Below are 21,863 nucleotides of genomic sequence, written 5' to 3' on the forward strand. Positions count from 1 at the left end.
CAGAATGGTTCAGAAGCCATGGATAAAATAGGCAGTAGGGCTGGAATCTCTGATGGAAAATCCTTGTGAAACAAAACAGTTGTAAATTCAAAAGAAATATCCTTTGGTTAAGTAGGGCTGCCACTAGCCAAAAGCAAAATATGGTGAGCTAAACCAAGAAGGGAGAACAGAAGTACCCAGTCTATTACAAAGATTAACACCTGAGATTAGGTCTCAGCATTTATAGGTCCTGTGAACTGACATTCTTAAGAACTGAAGACAGAAATAAAGATCCCTTTCACAATGAAGATCAACATGACATGCCTAGACATATAATTTAATTTGTTAGAGATAAAGATCTTAGTACTATCTATAGCATAGTTTCCCACGTCTTACAGCTGAGCTTTGCTTGGAAAACCAGTAACATCCTATTCCTGACTAGTCACAGTAACTCTGGCAAGATTAGATGAAAGTACGAAGTGCACTTTATGTATAATAAGGAACTTCCACCTCATCAGCAAGGTTTGACTTATTGATTAAGAACCACTGATCTCTAGACAGTCCTGTATAAGCTGCTGCTAGGTTCACTCTGGAAGAAAAAAGAATTAATGATTTTCAAATGGCACCTGCTTAAAGCTATACAGACATTTTTGACATGATAAGCAAGTCTGCTGAGATAAAGCTATATGAACTTATAAAGCACAAATGCCTAATATTTCAAAACATCCCTATGTGAAACAATGTCCTTAAGAATGTAACAAACACTGCATTTCCATTGTCTGTACAAAATGGAATTTATTGCCAGCGTTACAGCAACTGTTTAGGAAACCATGTTAGCATGCATTGGCTTGGATTGCATTATACACCTAAGATTTGCATCAGGCTGTAAAGCATGCGGTTAGAGGACAGTAAAATTAGGTTGACTTATGATTTCAGGTTACTTTGTTTGGTTTCAGGTCAGAAAATCCAGAGAAACTTTGCAAATTCAATCAGGGCTTTCTTTAGGTTCTTGAGCTTTTTAAAGCCTAAAAATCTAAGCAAAAAACCAAGAGACCTGTGAGAATTAAAAAAAAAGAAAGGGAGCTAAAAGGCAAGATCTGGACACAGAGCTTTAACACGGCTCTAACTACTTATTGTTCAACTTCTAGGCATCCAGTTTTACCCTCTGATATATGTGATTTCTTGATCATTATCATTGGTAACACATCAATAACTTAGCTGTAAGTATTGTAGGATTCTGAAGAAATGGTTGAAAACACGATTTCTTTTGGCATCCATTACTTACACACAAGATTCCATACTTAAGACATTGCAGAATAAGTGCCCACATAAAATGAAAGAGTCTAAAGTATCTTTGGCTTGATGATATTTCAATAAAAATAATGAAATATGAACTTGTTCAAACTGCTGCACAAAATCCAATGTTCTAAACCAAAAGCCAACAAGTGAAATATGCAAAATCAGGACTGCTGTTTGAAGTATGGCACAGAATAGGAAAAAATGGGGAAATGGCCTGCTGGTGTCCTGTCCTCAGCTTGAACCTTACACCAACATCTTCTAAAATATCACAAACACATCCCTGGGGTTTTTAGAGTAAAGGGGGATAAATCTCCTTAGCCAACCAAGAAAGAAAAATAGCGAGTACACTGTGATTCTGTAGAAAAACATCTTCCTCCATTTCACTTCTGGCCAAGATAATTCAGTCCAATGCAATCTCTAGTAAAGTGGAAGGAATAAATTATATAAGTAAGGCCATGATGATATTTGTGTAATTTCCATTCTAGTGCAGCAAATATAGTTGCCCATAAACAGTAAACAGATTATCTGATTTGGGAAATGAGCTTGTAACTTTACTTAAGCAGATACATCCATTTAATGGGACTTAAATAAATATTAAGGTTAGTCATGTTTTCAAGTGATTTCCTGTGAATGAGACTTTTGCTTTCTATCCAAAACCATGAATAATGCATATACACATAAGGAGGAAAGAATTTTCTTTTTTTTTTATCCTGCAAGAACATATCACAATGGTGGAGCTAAATATTAGTTAAGGGGAATTCTCATTGGGAAGTCTTCAAATATGAATAAGCTTCATATTGATGACATTTAAAGGTAGTTGCCCTCCCTCCTAGAAATTTCAGGTACAGATTTCTTTTTCCCTCCAGGAGATTGCAAAATCTTCGTTCAGATCAAAACAATTCTTTGTAAGTGATTCTATCTTAAAAATTAAATCCTTCCATGAAACAAGAAACCTCTTCTCTGTTAAAGATAAGCGTAAAAAACTTCTCCAGGAGAAAAGTTGAAAATCTATCTGAACTTCCTGAAAGCATTTATTTTTACAAGGCAAATTTTATAAATACTAAAAGGGCGGGGGGAATCAATCTTTGACTGAAAATAAACATAAAGGAAGCAATGAAAGTAGAACTGGAATTTTTGAAATTTCAGTTACAATTTTCAGTGACAATTTTTTACTACTGAGACATTTAGGAGGATGCAAAGGCAGGTGATTTAGAATAGAAGTCTTCTGGGGTACCAATTAACAACAGCTCTAAATCTTACCGTTTTGCCAAGAAACAAGGTGTTAGGCAGCCAGGTGCTTACTGATACTGCTCTGATGAAGTATTTGTTATTTGTTTGTTAAAATATCATCCCATTTACATGTATACATTTAATACTTTTGGAAATAATATAAATGAATAACACATCAGCAAGAACCTCTTGCTCTGTGATAAATAACACCAAAATTTCATCAAACTTCCTTTATGCCCGTAAGCTGTCTCCTATTGTGTTGTCTTACAAAATATTCTTTAACAGATATACCTAGCACCAAAAGTCTACTACAGAAACATGGCAAAATTACTTATATAAGAAAGCTTCATGAAAGATGAAAAATGCATGGAACATTTGATTGTAATCGCAACTGGAAAAAATTTCTAAGGTATAATTTGGATATAGTTATGGTTTTGATATATGAACTAGACAGTAAAACTAAGGCTGATAAAGTTGCTCCTCTAGAACAGACTTCTGTAAAATACATAGATGTTATTTTTCTTGTTTGAAGTCAAATACGAGCAAAGCACTATACAGCATATACTTGTCACGGGAGTGCGTGGACTGTGTAGAAGTCTACCAGTGTTTCATCCATCTGACCATGATATACTCACTTGTTAACAGATTTAATCTCGTGATTTTGGGGAAGACCAACAACGTAATTCTTGGGCCCAGCCCAAAGATTAACATGGCCAGAGGCAGCACGAGCTTCAAGGAAAAACTTGTGAGTGGTGACAAAGGCCAAATAAAACACTGGAGAGAAATTGCAATTAATTCAACAAAAAAATAAAAAAAAAATTATTGAGATTTTTCTATGGACAATCACTGACAAGTTTTCATTATACAAAAAATAAAGACGAATTTCCAACTTTTGACAACAAATTTCTGAATTAAGAAAAAGTCTAGAAATGTACTTCTTATGATCATGTTCAGTGCTGATTTAGAAGCCTGAAATACTGCCAGTTCCACAGAGAAAGATACTGCAAGGCTCAGAGGACTGGTCCTGACAATATTAAAATGAAAAGTGTTCTGCTTTAAAATAATAATAAAAAAATCTGAATTTGTTGACTGAATTAGAACATTCCTGCATGATTTACTTGTACACTGATAGTCTGTGTTTTGGGGAGAGTCTAGCATTTTGTCACTCATTTAAAAATGAGTGACAAGAATGAAGAAACTTTGTTGCCAAGATGTGGTTAGTCATTTCAGATTTGTTTCTAAATAAATTTCTGTGTATGCATAATATACACCAATATTATGTATCATTGCAAATTCTGTATTATACTTAAATTGTTTTTGTGTACGCATTAATTCCAGAGAAAATAAAAACTGAATTATAGTTTTCTTCCTGACATTTTGGTGGCCTTTTGTGCTTGTAAATTTAAACCAAACTTGAGTTTGATTAGTTAAACATGTTATAGTTCTATAGCAATATACACACACACACACACAAAAATAAATATATGGATAGTAGGAGAATTTCAGAGCACCGTTAAAATGAAGGAAAAAAGACGGATTTTTCTGGCAATAGTGTGCAGTTTGTTCTTGACACACATAATTTTATAGAAACCAGAAAAAAAATAGTTTACTAACATGCAAACATGGTAGGTGTCTAAGTAAAACATGATTATGTTCAAGGTTATAAAAGTTTCGTAAGATGCATTTCAGGAAGGGTGATCTACTCACAACTGAGAAAGCTATTAATGAGTTAATGAGACCAAATATAGGCTTATTTTTAAATTGCAAATTATTATATGTTGTATATGCCTCATGATACAAAAAGGAAGAAGAAATAAAAGCTGAAGAATCATCCTCCACAACAGCTAGCTCTCTTCAAACGATACCTACATGGAATCGGCTTTTGGATCTTCTCCTCCAGCTTTAATAAACAAAAGACCTTCCATGTAACAACTGAAACTTATGTAAAGACACTCTTCCTACCCAAAACTGCTCTATCTTGAAAATATAAAACTTCAGAATTCCATCTAGCAAAATGTAAGCTAAAATATTCAATTTCGGAAGACTTTCATTTCCAGTTACCTGCAGGAACCTTTGAATACTCAAATACACAGACCGAAAGTGGCCCAAACAAAACATTACATGAAAATAATCATGTTGATTTACGCTGTGTGACCTTTACCGTTGCATCCCTCAGGCCATCCCAAAAGCATTAAGTTTCTGACAACTATGTTACCAGAAAGTTGCGTTCATTTTGAGGACATGAGCAAGGACAGGTACGCAGGGCTTTTTGTACATAGCTTTAAGAGGCATTAAGTTTAGGGAGAAAGCTCAAGAAGTTTTTTGGGTGGGGAAGAAAAGTAAATTCCTGCCTCTCACACTTCTAAAAAGAGGAATGGAGACATAAGAATAAACAAGATTTAGACTTCTATGTTTTAATATAATCTTATATCATTACAGAGGGATTCTTAAAACTAGTATCTAAGGAGTAAAAAAAGATATATTCATATATATAGACATACATGTCTGTATATATACACACACACATATTTAAATTTAGGCATAATCCTACCGACCTCCTAGCCTTTTTCCTAAGTTATGTGAGAAACTAACTCCTGGTGTCTATCTTTCTCCATATGCAGAATTCTGGGAAAGCAGCTAGCATCCAAAAGAATTTACTAAGTGAATTTACTGATAAACTTAGGTCTACATAGCCCAGCATGACTGTTTTGTTAAATTTAACATACATGTATGCAATACACACCCTAACACCCTTTTAAAAAAGACTATATATAAGAAAGTATACAATTTGTACATGTCTATATGGATACCCAGTTCATATGCTACACTAGTAATATTTTGTTATGAATACTGCTAGATAGGTTATTTCTTGCTTGGTTGGGCTATTCTGCTCATTAACCTTGCTCTATCTTTATCTTTACGCAAGACAAGCAGTCTCTGTGGCACACTGCAGAGTGACTGCACTATGTCTCTCCTGGGAATTAGAATGTTTCCACTGCTGGGGGGAAAGAAAAAAAAAAGATTTTGAGGAAAAAATATTTTTGAAATATTGGGAAAAAGTCTTTAGAATGTGATCTAACACAGAAATTTTGGAGTTTTTTAATAGTGTTGAAAGTATTAACTTGCTTAAGTCTAGGTGATCTTACAGCCTAAAAAGCAAACAACAACAAAGGTAAAGCATCATAATTAATAGTTATTGATAGGCTAAAGACGGGCAAAAACAATAAAGGAGGGATTTGAAATATGTATCCTCCTTCTTACCAGTTTGGGATACTATCATTCTGATTATGTAAACACTTCTGATGAATTTTGGATCACCTGAAATCGATTTCCCCTAAATTAGATATAACAATGTATTGCTCTCTGCAAGAAGAAACCAAACAGATGATAATTTTAGACACTATAAATAAAGGTGTTGAACAAACAGTCATCTTCTACATTATAATAATATTTTTACCACTTAGTGCCACCCTAGTGTACACAATCCAGTGATCTCAAGATAAATGAGCACAACTAGGTTACATCCCCTAGCACATAACATTTAGAGTTACAACTTATTTTTTTGATAGAAATTGACTGACTCGTGGCCATTCAATTAAACCTTGTCAAAGTCTTTAGAGCTGATCTACTCTGGGAAATCAGTTCACCAATTTGTCTAGCCAAACACGTCTTCTGGTCTGCAGCTACATACATTTCACTGTACATCATTTGCCTTTTTTGTGCCTTATTTCCCCACAATCTGAAATAATGATATAAGCTGCATTAATGGATTCTTTTTTGCAACCAAAAGTGTATTTAATTCAGGGTCACTGGTGGATAGCAGGTTTGTAGATGCACTACAAAAGCAAAAGGGATATCGTGCTTTAAACAAACGGAGTATACACGCACTGTTCTTACATTAATTAAACATGGCATTCAAAGGAGCACGGCTGCAGAAAGAAAAACTCATGCAGTTGACTTGACCTTTATTCACATGTCATGTGGAATACCACTACGGATTGTGGAAATAAATCACCTTCTGACTGCTTCTGCAAAGTGCTGAGGGCTAAAACTGGAACTTCCTCAAATTTCATTCCTATCAAACCTCAGGTTTCAACAAAACACGGAGACGCATGTCTCTGTGCATTGCTGATTGTTTCATATGCAAGTTGTTCCTTAATAATGCATGAATGTAAATTTAGGAGAAAGGTTAAGCTTTTATAATCCATGCCTACTTTTATTACATGTCCTTCAATGAACTTCTGCGCAAGGAATACCTTCTGATCCTGGATCAAGAATCAGTCCTCGTGCAGTTTTACCTATACTGCAAACAAAAGGAAAATTCTTCTTGGAGGGGAAAGGAGGAGGATGAATGCTTTCACTGATATCCGGACAGTGGTAGCATTAGCTGCAGAGATACAGAGCAGTGAGGATTTGAGATTTTAGACTGAAATTTTAAGAGCTTCATGTTGCCTTAGTGTTTCAATATCCTGTTCAGTTTATTAACTGAGTCTGTGCATGTAGACATTTTAAAATTCCTCTTTTTTCCAAAAGCTTTTACAGTCTTCTGCTTAGTCGTGTTTTACACTAGAAGTACCTCTACTGTGTAGGGTGTAAGGTGCAGCTCTGTGTAATAAATACTGACTAGTTTTAGGTACCTTTGCAATAATTCCTCCTCACTAGAGGTGCATTTATATGATTTCTTCAGATAGAAATGAACAAATATTGCTGCGAACTGAAAAGGCTGGAGGCAAGCCTGCAGTAAATCAGCGGGGAAATAAAGGCATTAGCCAAGCCTAAGCTAATGAGCATTCCTTTGGAGCAAGGTGCATTATCTCGGGCCTGTAGCCTTGTTAATACATCTTTACACCTTAGTCTGAAAATTGAGGAGAGCAACGTTGTCTGTTTACAGCGCACTGAAAGCTATCACAAGTTGGCCTGCAAAGGGCCACATGGATATATCAATGGATTCACATTGGCTCAAGTTAACACACTCCTTCATCTAATTTCCCCCCTCTTTTTCAAAAGAGACTTGGATCATATGATCCATATCATATCATCACTATGGATATGACAGTGAAAAGAAGTTTGGAAGCTGTCATGGGAAATGGCAGGTAGCAAAGCAATACCTGAGCTGACGATGCCGTTTCAAAGTGTGCTACTCTAATGGCTGGCATTGTTGGCACAATGAAACAGAAAGTACTCAGTCTTCATGTTCGAACAGCACACATACCTGAGCCAGTCAATCTGAAATGGGCACCTGGAGAAGGAAGATGCTGTGGGAGCCCCGTTTCCTTGCTAGACTATACAATGGCCAGAAACTGTCCAACCTCAGCCTGCCCAGTTTCGTAGGTGAAATAATTAGGTGCAATCACTTGTGAAAGAGGTAATTGCATGGTCTTGTTTCTCTTAAAACTCTGATAATGCAGTGGAGTCCTCTAAAAATTAAAGATCTGAAGAGAACTATTCAACTTTTTTGGTTAAACTTGGTCAGACTCTTTTCCTTGGTCAAAAAGGTGTAGGGGAAAAACTCAGCAGCTGAGACAACTTGAAGGGGAAGAAAGTTACCATGTTAAGTGCAGCTGAGGGCAGGTTAGGCTTCTATTTGTTCTTTCCTTGCCATCTCATCTCCTTTAGCAACTGTGTGCTAATTTGGATATAACAACAGTGGGTCAGGAGGACAATGAATTGCAAAGTTACCTATATTTGTTTAAAACTTCTTAGCTTGCTAAGCCCTACATTCATTCTTCAAGAGAACATTTCTATTGTGATTCAAATCTATTAATATGCTGTTTAATCTATTATCATATTAAAGTTCCATGTTCTCTACTTGGTACCCAAATTTCTGATAGAAAAACATCATTAGTCTGACAATTTCACTGGTTTGTGACTTGGCACTGTGTAATACCAATGCACTGTAACTTTCAGGCATGCTGACAGAATACCTTACATAATACAAAGACTACTGAGTAAAGAATTACTCATTGTTTTAAAATTAAACTCAGTGTGTTTAAAAAAAGCCTTTGTGTTCAGAAAAAAAACCTTATTTAAACATGCAGAGGTTAGCAATGTCAGTTCACATTTATTTAAAAAAAAATGACTGAATAAATTTGTATAAACAGTTTTAGGAAGTGTTGCATAATATCCTGATATTTTTCCCTTCTTTTCCAGAGGGAAATTGCTTTATTAATGCTCACAATAAGAACAGCATGATTGCAAAATTAGAGGTAGACTTTTATTTATGTGACTTATGTTATCATGTACTTCAGGTATATAGCCTGTACACTGACAGCATCTTTGTGCTTTAAGCTAGGTTGGAAACCTCTAGGCTTCAATTATTACTGCAACTGTATACATTCTAAAACCACATTCAACGATGTATTTACATTATGCAAAACATGATGTCACTTCTGCAAAATGGCAAATCAAATTACTTTGAAAGAATATAACAAACAAATTTTATATAAGAAATGTTAATTTGCAATAATTAACTGTTCTAAACCTAGATGATCTAACTATAAAGAAAAAATAATTTAGAAATAATTTAAACACTACCTGAATAACATGCCTGTAAGAATTCGAAAGATAGGACTAGAAATGGAAGGCAAGATGCACCAAATCATTATATGGTAATGCCTCCATAAGGTTTGATATCTGGGTTGAAAAAAACTGTAAGTATCACATCCTGTTTCTAGCTAATATCCTGGTAAGGAAACCATACTGATGTCTAAGAAAAGACTGACAAGGTGCTCCATCAAGAGATGGATCTGTAGCCCTTCTTTTAACAAGAGCCTTAATGTAGGAACTGATATCAATGCTCACAGCGGGTATCGCTGTCTGACACATTTCCAGTCTCTGTTGCTTTGGAAAAGGATGGCATAGAGCTGCTTTTCCATTATAATCACCCCTTGTCAAATGTACACTGGCAAGATGCAAGCAGCACTTCTTTACAGAGGAAGAATAATCAACCTTTCATTCAGCCCGGTACATTTACCATGGTCTTTACAGTGACAGTTCTGGTTTCCATTGAATTACCACATAGCTGTAATAGAGGTTTTCTGATCTATCCAGAATAACAAATACACAGATACCCTTGATATCGAAAAGCATTTTCACCTTCCTTACACCTCCAGAGAAGTCAATTAATGTGTGCAGTAGTCTGGACCAAATGCGTTAGATGAGCAACTGTGGGAAAAACAGCAATGAATCCAAAAGACCTAACAAGAGCGTAAGCAGCAGGTTGACCGGGAATTTAGTAACACAGGAAAATATACTGAAAATACAGAACTTGGGAGGTGACCAGACTGCAAATCCTGAACAACACAAAGACTAGAAGATGCATCAGACACATCACAGTCATCAGCAAGCCCATCTAAGCCACAGTTCCAAGATGGAAACATCCACAACAAGATCCAATAATGTAAGAGAAAATTTACAAGTTAATCAAAAACACCTTGGCTACCGGATTCTAGAAGAAACTTATGGGGAATAAATCAGTACTGAGAGAGCACCAAGAAGCTCATTATTCGAACCACGATAACAGAAATTAAGTATATTGAAATGGCTGGGGGTCTACATCAGAAATTATTCGCAGTTGTACCAGGCTCTACATTGAGATCCTGGTTAGGCTAATCATCTCCTTGAAGACAAAGCCAGGCTTCATAAAGGAGAAAACTTGAAGGGTTATATCACAGTAGCTTGTTTCCCTCCCCCCGCCCCCTTCTATCCCCAAAAGAAATAGAAACCAAAATTACAATTAGAAGAAAAAAAGCCTTACACAGGCTTCTAGATGAAATCCTTCTAGACCATTTTTATGTAATTACAGAATTAACAGATGAAAGTTATGGATTTCAGTAAAGCCTTTGACACATTATCTTAAAACTGAAGAGATGATATGTCCCAGATATATGTACAATTACCCATAGGAAGACTGTCAGCTGAACAATATTGTGAAGTCAGAGGTTAGAATTTGGCCCTATTTTTTAACGTATCTGTTAATCATCTGAAAGAATTACAGACAATATATTAGATTAGTGCCCTGAGCCTAAAGAAAAGATAGCATGAAATGCGCCTACAAAGGATCAAAAGGATGCTGATGACTGTCAACATTCTTATTTAAAATAGAAAGTCCACAGAATAAAATTGCATAACAATGGGTTAGAGTATATATACCATAATTTATGACACGTATTAGGGCTTCAAGAAGAAATACAACACTCCTAGTTTACCTGTCCTTATATATACACTTGCATTACTATGCCATTCAGAACAGAAGAGATTAAAAAACTTGAGACTATAAAGATAATAAAGACATTTGAAGAAATAATGTAGGATTACACGATAGGCTTGAAAAGAGAAGTGAGGAAATGATGTGAATGCTATCTCCAATAAATGAAGGATGTCTAGAGTAAGAAGAAAGCCAGTGATTTACCTGGAAGCAACAATACAACTGTTTACAGAGAGAACAATTAGCCTTGACAAAGGCAAAAGATGATGCGTTAGACTAAAGGAATAAACCACTGAATACAGCTTGAGAAGCTTCAAGAGTCGAACGATCATACACACAGCCATTTTAACCTGAAGTCACTGCAAAGAAATTTGAGCATGTCCAATACTATTTAACAAATCTGTGATAACATATCTGCTGGTAACTGAGTCTGGATCTTCCTTGGGGTTTATGTCCTTTAAATTTCTCCATGATTTTATTACTCAGGTTTCAGAATTCAAGAAGCAAATCAAGATATAGGCCCAATCCCTTCTCTTCCTTTCCCTTACCCCAGAGTCAATAATCTTTGAAAATGAGGGAGTATATGAAGTTACAATCTTCTGTGGTCATTCAGACTAGCTATAAGGAAGAAATTTTTTATGACGAGAGTGGTGAAACACTGGCACAGGTTGCCCAGAGAGGTGGTGGATGCCCCATCCCTGCCAACATTCAAGGTCAGGCTGGACGGGGCTCTGAGCAACCTGATCTAGTTGAAGATGTCCCTGCTCAGGGCAGGGGGGTTGGACTAGATGACCTTTAGAGGTCCCTTCCAACCCAAACTAGTCTATGATTCTATGATTCTAAAAAACCAAAACCAAAACAAAATCACCACATTCATTTGGCATATGATATGAATACAATATGAAACTTAAAGAAAGATTTGGCCACAGTTTCACCTGGAATAGCCCGGAGGAAGCTCTGCAGCCAGCCTGACAGCGTTTGCTCAAATGGAAAAAACAGGACATTCTCCTCCCGAGTCTCCAAGGGTTTACATTGGATTCAGCAGATACCACAGTTATGGAAGAACAGCTTCTGTTGTGCTTCTGCACTGTTTTGTAAGCTCTCTAGTATCTTCTGAGTAACACTGAGCAAAAATAGAGAGACTACCAATGCCTGTGCCTGCCCTGGAATCTCTCCATACCAGAGAATTCAACAGCATAAAGGGAGTATGTATTAACTTCTACTTTGATTTTGCAAGTAGTTGTGGATGGAAGGACTAATCAGCACTTCTCCTCTCATCACCTTTTGTTGTTCAGAAAAGTTATAAGAGGCTGTTACAAAAATTGGTGTTGGAATCTGCAGAAATCTAGAACAGATTTGCTGGTCTATAATGTATAAACAAAGATGCTGCACTGCAAGCAGCAGTTCCAATAACTATTCATCCGCCTTTTTGACAATATCTATGATGAATGCAGCAGCAGAGCTGTACAGAAGTTTTCATCCTCATGTTTTGAGGTTTATTACTCATGGCATTCATTAATCTTGTCTCACATAGTATCTGAAGTCACAAACATAAATTCATAGTATTCCACGTAGTGATACAATAGGAATCTAGTAATATCACAAAAGAATACTCATACTTCGTAAAATTAGTCCTTCAATGTTGGATCCTAATTAGAGATGGAGTGTTCATTTGGACCCATTTCTAAAATATTTGGGTTTTCATAGAAACCTGCATCTGAACCAAATTCAGCAGTTCAGACACATTTTTTTTTTCTTGTACATGAAAATAATTATATAATGTTTGTCCCCCTTCCATAGATAAAAAATTCAGGTCCATTAAATATGAATCTGTTTTCTCGCAACTGGTCAAACAGCAAGAACAGCTGTCAGCTCCTTTCCTCCTCCCCAGAGCAGTCTACACACAGTACGACAACGTTTTCTGATCACTACTCTTTTCTGATCCTCTCCTATTTGATTCTCTATCTATTGCTTAAGGGATTGCAAACCTGATTATCAGATCAGAGTGTATCTGGATACCAGAGCAGAACTGCCATAGGCTATGAACCATGCTGGCCTGGTATATTAAGCAAAAGGCTCAGTATAAAAAAATATAAATAATGTAAAGTTGTTCCCAGTACACTTTGTGCTAATCCTGTAGGCTGGTGAATTTCTGCAACATTATTGGGAAGTAATTTACTTTGCTTACTGGATTGGATTAGTACACTAAGTTAGTGATTTCAAATTCTAGCTCATGATTAGCAATTTGCCACTAGACTTTGGCTATTCTGTTACATGGCTGAAAGATCTAGTGTATGAAGCAGTATACAGAAAATATCTCAAGTGAAACAGTAGACAAAAATGTACCTCAGCTAGTGGTTATACTCTGACACCTATGGACCTTACATTTCCATTGATGTTAGAGGAAAGACTTCAGGTAAACACAGATCTAGTCTCATAAAATTACCTACAGGGTTTCATAGTTAATAAGTTTGATTGTTTAAAGGGAAACTGAGTTTTAAAAAATAAATTTGACAAATTAAATAAAAGGTTGCACCTTTTTTTACATTGCTGAAAAATCACCAATAGAAAGAAAAAGATTTTACAGAGTCTTCATGAACTTTACAATGGTAAAATGTGATCTATGGTACCATAACATCAAAATTAATCTCCTCATTATGCATTTGCCTTCATTCATGTTTGTCTCAAATTAAAAAAAAAAATAAAAAATTAATGAATGGGTGAGATCTGAGCCATGACAATATAATCCTCCTTCTTAAAAGACTATAAACTACAGCCTATAAAACTGTTTTATGCTATCAACACGTGATGGATTTTTGTTATTCCAGCAAAAATGGAACAAAATGTTCTTCTGTCCACAAGCACACTATGGTAGTGTAAAGTTCTGAACAAACATGAGAAATTCCACCTCTAGAGCTGTATGAAACTTATGTTTCCACTTCACAAATAATCACTTGGTTTTTTTCTGATTTAGATTTTTTTTTTTTTTAATTCTGATTTTGATTTTTTCCCCTTGGAGTATCATGCTGAATTACAAATTCAAAAAGCTTCCCATGAAAAAAAAAAAAAAAGAAATTAACTTTAACTTTCCAATTTTGCATGTGTGTGAAAGTTTATACTTTTCATATTGAGTACATTTTAGCATTCAGCCCAGATTTGCCACTGTGTGAATCTCATCTAAAATGGTCAAAGTGAAAAATGACAAGTGCTTTGTGATAAGTGCTCCATTTTCATTAAGCATAATGGATACTTTTCCCAAAAGTGTGTATCTTGGCAACTGTATTTTCCGCCTCAATTCTCCATCCTCAGGGGACCATTTTTAGATTCAAAATTAAGTGCACAGCAAGTTGATGCTTTATTTCTGAGCAGTTTCTCATGTAGTCAACAGTATCCTGGGCCATTATATGTTGAAAATATACAAACTTTTCAAGCTTTAAACACTTCTGTAGCAGATATTTCTTATCCAGGTTATCAGAAAGATTTATGAAACTAGGTTAAATTTAGGTTTTATTTCCAGCGTTCCATACAGCTCTTACTAGAATATCAGCTATAGCCATCATTTTGGATTTATTCCTTTGGAAACTGATTAGACATATTTAACTCTACATCCTGACTGAGAAAACATCTCACAGTAAAGCTTAACTGAACGCATGCTTTAGAAAAACATCATTCAGTCTTCCAAGCTAGAGGGCAGCATTCATTGCTGAGGTGGCTAAGTACACTGCACTGCAGAGCTAAGACAAAATCATAATAATCCCACTCCACTCATTTTCTACAAGAAATTACATTTTAAAGCTCTGTCTGGCAGAAGTGAAAGTCTGCCTTGCTTGGGCAATGCTAAAAATATATCCCCGTTTCAATTTACCTTATTGACATCCATTCGCAGCTTCTCATTGTTGGCACTGGCAGCTTTTTCTGCCGCTTTCTTTTGACGCTGAGGCCCCCTGCCAAAGAAGATGTAGTTGACCAATGCATACTCCAGCAGAGCCATGAAAACGAAGACAAAACAACCCATAAGGTACATGTCAATGGCTTTCACATATGGAATTTTGGGAAGAGTCTCTCGAAGATGGGTGTTAATTGTTGTCATCGTGAGCACAGTTGTGATTCCTGGAAAAAAAGGATTGACAAGTCTATTGATTGAATTAATTTTCATTTTCTAGCATAATAGCTCATAACATTCAAATCCTAGAGCTGAAAAGTTGAAGGAGATTTTTTTTCCTCGTGGAAAAAAAGCCCACCCCCAACCTCTGTCTACATTCCTTATCTTTGTCTTTACTTTTTGTACCGCAAAGAAGATTACACCTGTAATAAATTGTGTTCAATCAAACAAACAGTAGTTGGATTCTATGAGTATGTTTTTAACAAGCTAAACTGTAACCTTCTCTAACGAGTCTCAGTTATAAATTACCAGCCTAGACTCACTGCTATCTTGCCTTCCTCCACCATTTTCAGGATGTCTGCAGTCTTGAATTGTTATGGGAAAATGCTACACAGAAAGGCCTGGTAAAACTCAGACAGTATTCTATAAAGTTAAACTGTCAAATTCTCAATTGTATCTTTTATGGTGATTTACTTATTTTATCTATATGAGAGCTGTACTGGCAGGAATCAGTCTGATTTATATGAAATTTGGCAATAGATACTCATATTTATTTTTGTAACGTGCTTGGATCCTCTGATGGGGGAACAGTATAAACACACACACCGTATTAGCGATGCGATATAAAAGTACTCTAGAGATTAATTAGGGAAATGGTTTTGCTTTTAGAATGTAAGGCAACAGTAAGGAAAAAAGCCCTCAACTTAAGGAGAAGTTAGCTATACAACCCTAGTAAAACTTTATTTAATTCATACCTGAAAGGAAAAGAAATTTATAATCCATAACACAGTACTGAATGTGTATTCTGGACTGCCATGAGCAAAAACAAACTAAATGCGTTCTCTTTGGAGAAAAAGAAGCAGTAAAACAACAACAGAAAATGTTGAGACAATTAGGCTAATTCTCGTTACAATGATAATACAGTTAGCTAATTCAGACATGAAATCACTTTAATTTTTATTTAAATTGTGATGATTTAAATGCCGATTCGCATAATACAAAGCTTAACAAGCCAGACATAAAAAGATCTAACAGATTTATTTTTCAAATCATGCACTATTCACTAAGCCAGAAGCTAGAAAAAGCATTCAGTTAATGCACACTGCATGAGATGTGTAAAAATGCCTACCTAAAGCAACTCTTGCAGCTGAAGCGTCATAATTAATCCAGAAGGAAACCCAGGACAGGATAGTGATTAGAATAGAAGGCATGTAGGTCTGCAGAATGAAGTAACCAATGTTTCTCTTGAGTTTAAAGCTGAGAGACAGCCTTGGGTAGGCACCTAAAAAAGAATATTTGGTATGGCCATAACTTACTTGTATAAAGCCCGAAAACATTTTTCTGTCATTTTGGTTTTATTGTTTCACGCAACATAGAGTAGACACAAAGTTGAAAGATCCAGGATAATCAGCTGCAGAATTTTTAGCACGAACTGGGATTAAATAATCTTTTATTCTAAGGGTACAAGCATGCTCTACGCGCATATCTGCTGGTAATCATAATATTCAACAATCGACAGCCAAAACACATTTCAGAGCATCAAAGCTTAGAAATGCTTCTTCTCGGACAAGCTGCAGTATGTCTACTTCAGTGTAACCCTTATTCTAACCTTCTCTCCAAGCAACGCAACACTTGCCCTTTGTCACTGGACACGAGAAATATTTTGGTGTATGAAACACTTGTTGAAATAGGTGCCTAGAGATCACTGTTCAAGTCCCATTTCTGCTTGGTTTTGAAGAATTTGGGGTGCACAATCCTTCTGTACTCCCTCCAAAGATGATTTCTATCCATACTTAGAAAGTGAGTTTTGAAGATTTTTCTTTTTAACACACCTAGCAGCTTTCTTAAGTAGGTAAAGAACAGCAAATAGTAATAGCGCAACCCAGCTCTTGTCTCTCTTGAATAATTTAATGTCATTGAAATGTTCTAGTTGTTTCTTGTTTCGTTTTTTATTTTATTAAATCCAATCTTATTTTCTACTCCTCCTCACAAAGCATCTTTTCAGCCTTCAGAAAGTCATATGCTTGCTAGCACAGGCTAAACTACATATCCTGTGGAACAAGGATTTTAAATGTTTTACAGCAAAGACAAAATAATTAGTCTAATACATCCACAGCTTGGCACAAGGAACATCTAGAAATAGTGAGAGAAAGGTTCTTAAATTTCCTACAGGCTGGGTTACTTCTTGTTGGGTTTAGGGCCCTGAGGTATATAAGTGGCTTAATCAGTTTTCATAGGAAAACAGAAAATACAGCTTATTTGACTGAGCCTTAACATGACAGACTACCGTATCGTCTTCATATGCTAGTGAGTGATGCCTTATACACCGTGAAAGCTGTAATAAAAACAGCTCCTTTCAAAATTCACAGTTGCTGCTTTAATTTATTCCTGTTTCTAAAATTCTTGCTCAGGTCCTGAACTTAATTGAGAATTAACCTGTTTCTAAAAGTCTTCCCAGTGAATTCCCCTTTTAGCTTCCCCTCCACAAACCTGTAGAGAAAACAACATTCTTGGTGATAAGCTTGTAGTCTACAATGGAGAACTGTGGCAGTTCGATCTTTGTCACTCCTGTGACTGCATTATCACCCCCACGCCAGTAAAATTCAATGTCATCTGTTGTATAGCCATCTATAAAAACAGGAGTAAACAGTTAAGATACACATCTCTTCTGACATCATTGAGAACAGTCCAGAGAATTAATTCTCTTCAGAAATATAACTTCAAATATATTTCTAAAACTAAACCGTTAGTAACATAATAGATATAAACATACAGACAGATACAACTAACTAAATAAAATTTCAAATGGCAATCCTAGGTGTATTTTAATCTTTGTTTTTTTAAAGAGATATTATATCAATATGTTAATAAAGCAAACGTTTAAAAATAAATTAAGACTACACACATCCCATATATAGATAGTAACTGTACATTCAGCTTATGGTAACTTCTGATCCCGAGGCTGGATAAAACAGCCTGGGTTTGCTGTAATTTCAGCCCCTGGGCTGAAACATCAGCACTGGTAACAAAAACATGACCAGGTCACCAAGCGAGGCCTGGAAGAGACGCTCTTCTGTCTTGAGCAACATGATCAGCATAGGAAAGAGGACAGTAAGAGTAATACAGGTAAGAGAGAAGTTCAGTGTACAGTTATCTCATGATATTTTCCTCTGTATGCCATGTAGTTTATAATCTGACTATGGATGAAAAGGACAAACTGTAGTTCAAACCCATTTCAATTTTACTTGTAAAACCAGCATCATTCTTTTTCTGAAAATGGCTTGAATGCAATAAAAGACAGCCACATTCAGTGAGGCCCTTGTAAAAAGCAACTGTAGCAGATGCAACAGCCATCACGCTGGCAAAAACACACCCACAAAAAAACAACCTAAGGAAAAAAAAATCCCATCACCCACAAAAAAAAAACCCCAGAAGACGGCACGTGTTCACACAGTCATAAAACTTATGCATTATATATGAATCTGGGTTCACCAAATTGCAGCTGTGCTAACTTGCATGCTCCAGAGTTGGTATACAGAACTGATCAGTAGACATCAGAAATAAATCTGCTACAAAACCAGGAAATAAGATATTCAGGAAAGTTTGTAGCCTTTTAAAGGCTTTTGTTGTTGAAAATTGAAAATAAAAAGAACAACTCGGAGACAGAATAATGACTATGACCTTTTGGGAAACTGACATAATAAAATGATATATACTTGACCTTGATTTTAAGTTCTCACCCACAAAGGACAAAATTATATAATAAACACCATTTTAGAGTGTTCAAATAGCACTTAATTTCAAGGAATAATGCAGATTATGCATTTTGTGATAACCTAGAAACTATAAAACTGTTTCCACGCATCATTAATTTTTGATAATCCAAGTATAATCCAGATGCACAGCAGTAGCAGAAGGCAAACAAGTTTCAAGATATGAACCCAATAATCTGTAAAAACACTGAAACAACCATAAAAATCTATCTAATATACAGCAAGTTTTAAAGTATTTTGGTAGTTACATTCTTATAGCATATTGATAACAATTCCATTTTTTTGTATACGCAACTCTCATTCTGTTTTTCATGGAGCTAGCAGCAAATCTAAAGTAGGGCAGAGGGCAGAAAATGGAAGACTAATTTCAGAAATCAGAATTTCATTCATACAGGACAGATTTTGAACAGCTCATCAACATCAAGAATTCAAGATGGAACCCGCTCTTCTTTCAAAGTTGCTGACACTGACAGCAAAACTGATGAGAGAATAGATTTTTTAAATTTTTGTGAAATAAGTTCTTCCTTAATCTTTCCATTTACCCAAAAGTTCACTAGCTTCAGCTGATGACATTAACCAAAGAAAAAAGAGGCTTGTATCTTCTACATAAGCTTCAACAGTTAAGGGAGAAAAAGCTCTACAATGTGTAATATGATATGCTTTTGACATATCCAGAACTCCTTAAGAAATAGAGTTTAAATTCACATCAACAAATAGCTTACATCAATGGTCACTGATTTGTTCCCTCTCATACTTTCTCTCGTTTCACCAAGAGGAGAATCCTCAAAGGAATAACTGAACATAATTTGGACTAATAGCTTCCCATAATATTTAGCTTCCCTCCTCTGTTTGGACAGTGCCATCAAAAAAATTGGCTAAATTCCTCTATACTGAATTTTTGTGAAACAAAGAATCTCATAGATATCATAAACTTTGCATTTATTGTATGTTACTTGTTCAGACTCTAAAACATGAGAGGTCTGAAAAAGAGCCAAGATTACTGCTATCTGTCAGTAGAAGGCCTATCCTCTGTAATCAAAGAAGCATTAACCGTGACTCCACAATCATACCGATGCTTCTTACACACTTTGTGATACAAAGTATGTTCAAATCTGCATTTTTAATCAACAGAACTCATCAGCTTTGAAATTGTCTCATGAAGATCAACATGTAATTGACCTTTACTTTTCACTTACTGCAACTTTGCGTAGGAAAACCTTTAGCACCCCTCATAGAATTGTCTCAGATAAAATTTACAGCACAAAATTGTTGCATGTTGACCAAGAGATGCTCTATTTAGAGATAAGAATAGTTTTAGTACAACGATTTCCAACAGCTAAGCAAAGCATCCTTAGTTCAGCCAAGACTGTTAGAACTGATTTTGAATTGTTCTATAGTATCAGTTAAATTATTTCAGAAGAGTCAAATTACAGACTTACCCAGGAGATTGGAATTGTTTTGTTCTCATGAGAAAATAATGTATTTTGCTGCTTAATTATGATTTTCTGAGACTGACTAATTATACGAGAGCCTCCCTCCCTATCCCTCATTTCTTCGTTTAACCTTGTTCTATTTCGTCCACAATATAAAGGTAGCAAAAGGTACACGATGGAAGAACACAATACTCGAAGAGTTTCTTTCCTTCCAAAATGACCTGAAATACTGAGGCACTTCTAAGTATTGAACGTTTTAAGAAATGAGGAATACTTGTACTTAGCCACGTAATTGAGATTACCATAGTTTCTGAACTAATAGACTTGAGCTGTGAAATACAACTTTAAAACCTTTGACAATATATTGTAATCTTTAATTTAGCTTTCTTATGTTCATTACTTCTTGTGGTAAAAGTTTGTACCAAGTTCTGGCTCTGACACTGTTAATGTAACACCTCGGTAACTCCTTTCCTCCTCCCTGGGTTGTGGGTGTGAATGTCCCATCCTGCCTGGCCCCATCCTCTGGTTCTCCAGTGGATACCTGTAAAAGCTGTGTTCCAGCAAAGGGACTTTGTTTTTGCAAATTGTTACTTACCACCTGGATCTGCTAATAACAAAAGCTGTTGTCATGTTCCCAAATACTGCATGGAAAGAAGGCTCTCTGCCCTTTCCGAGAGGTACACAGGACCATTACACCTGTTGGTATACCTTCTCCCAGTGGAGAAGCAGTTGTTTATGACAGGAAGGGAAATTGCTGTTAGCATTGGAGCACTGGCTGTTGACAAGTTGTTTCAACTCTCTGCAGGATACTAGATTTTAAGTACCGCTAGGTCTGCTTCATTTGCTTTAAAAGGCACTTTTCCAGGAAGATCAATGGTACATGGATGGAGGTCATTAACGATTGTGTTCATGGCAAGACAGGCCCACTTCAATAAGACTTTTAAAGAGAACACATTTGTTTCAGTATTTGTGTGAAGCACAAATCCTTCATTCAGTGCGGAAAGTTCTTTGGTCATTTTTCCAAGGGTTACATGGTATGAAGAGTATGCGCAGATTCTGCAGACCTGAAATTCATTGGGTTGTCATGATACCTTTTACTTTTCTGGTCAGAAATCTATCTTCAGAAAAGAGGCAGACAGCTTACTTATGTTTCCTTGTCTATCACCACTTCATATTTGTCAAGTCTCACTCTAGGCTTTCAGAGAGAAAAATAAAAAAAAAATCTAAAATAAAATAAAGAAAAATGAATAAATTGGCTGATACTGAGATGTAAAAGCAAGTATATGTTATGAAAAATATAAAAGAACATCCTTAGAAAGTTTAGAAATAATGTTACATACCTTGTTGTGAGGGTTCACCCTTACTTTGTGATACTACCGAGTTTTGCTGATGTTCTGTCTCAAATCTGCCCTGCCCTCCAACAGCAAGTTCCAGATTCTAATGTCATTTACTGAACTCAGTGGGATTAATCAAGGTAATTTATTTAATTTTGAGGTAATTTAACTGTTAAACTTCATAACTAATAAATCAAACTTTTATTTTTCTTTCTGACAAAATAAATGTTAAAATGTTACAGCAAGAAAAACCCCCACTTTTTTATGTAAGAGAAAATATGTTTATAAAAAGCCCAAATGGCTCTTTATTTTGTTTTATTTTTTCGAACATCTGTTAGTAGAACTTTTCTTCCCAACCGCCTATACACGGTTTGGCCTTGAACCATCTAATCATACCATGGTTCACGCAGGAAGGAACTCCAGGATTTATGTTCCAGCAGACAGCCAAATGCACCAGCATTCCCCCCCTACCAGGAAGATGGGGTTAAGCTTCTCCCTTTATTCGCA

The 21,863-nt window shown here is 35.9% G+C and overlaps 1 protein-coding gene across 4 annotated transcripts in view; it reads right to left on the reverse strand.

The window, feature by feature from the left end:
- The window catches only part of GABRB2 (gamma-aminobutyric acid type A receptor subunit beta2), a 181,844-nt gene that overhangs the window by 11,164 nt on the left and 148,817 nt on the right, over positions 1-21,863 (reverse strand). For all 4 annotated transcript variants that reach the window (XM_076349674.1, XM_076349673.1, XM_076349675.1 and 1 more), the window contains 3 exons: positions 17,307-17,444; positions 15,946-16,098; positions 14,580-14,824 (listed from right to left, as the gene is read on the reverse strand). In XM_076349674.1, coding sequence (XP_076205789.1) covers positions 14,580-14,824; positions 15,946-16,098; positions 17,307-17,444 — 536 coding nt within the window. The remainder of the gene's footprint in view (positions 1-14,579; positions 14,825-15,945; positions 16,099-17,306; positions 17,445-21,863) is intronic.

This window comes from Aptenodytes patagonicus, chromosome 12 (assembly GCF_965638725.1).
Source record: "Aptenodytes patagonicus chromosome 12, bAptPat1.pri.cur, whole genome shotgun sequence".
Classification (NCBI taxonomy): Eukaryota; Metazoa; Chordata; class Aves; order Sphenisciformes; family Spheniscidae; genus Aptenodytes; species Aptenodytes patagonicus.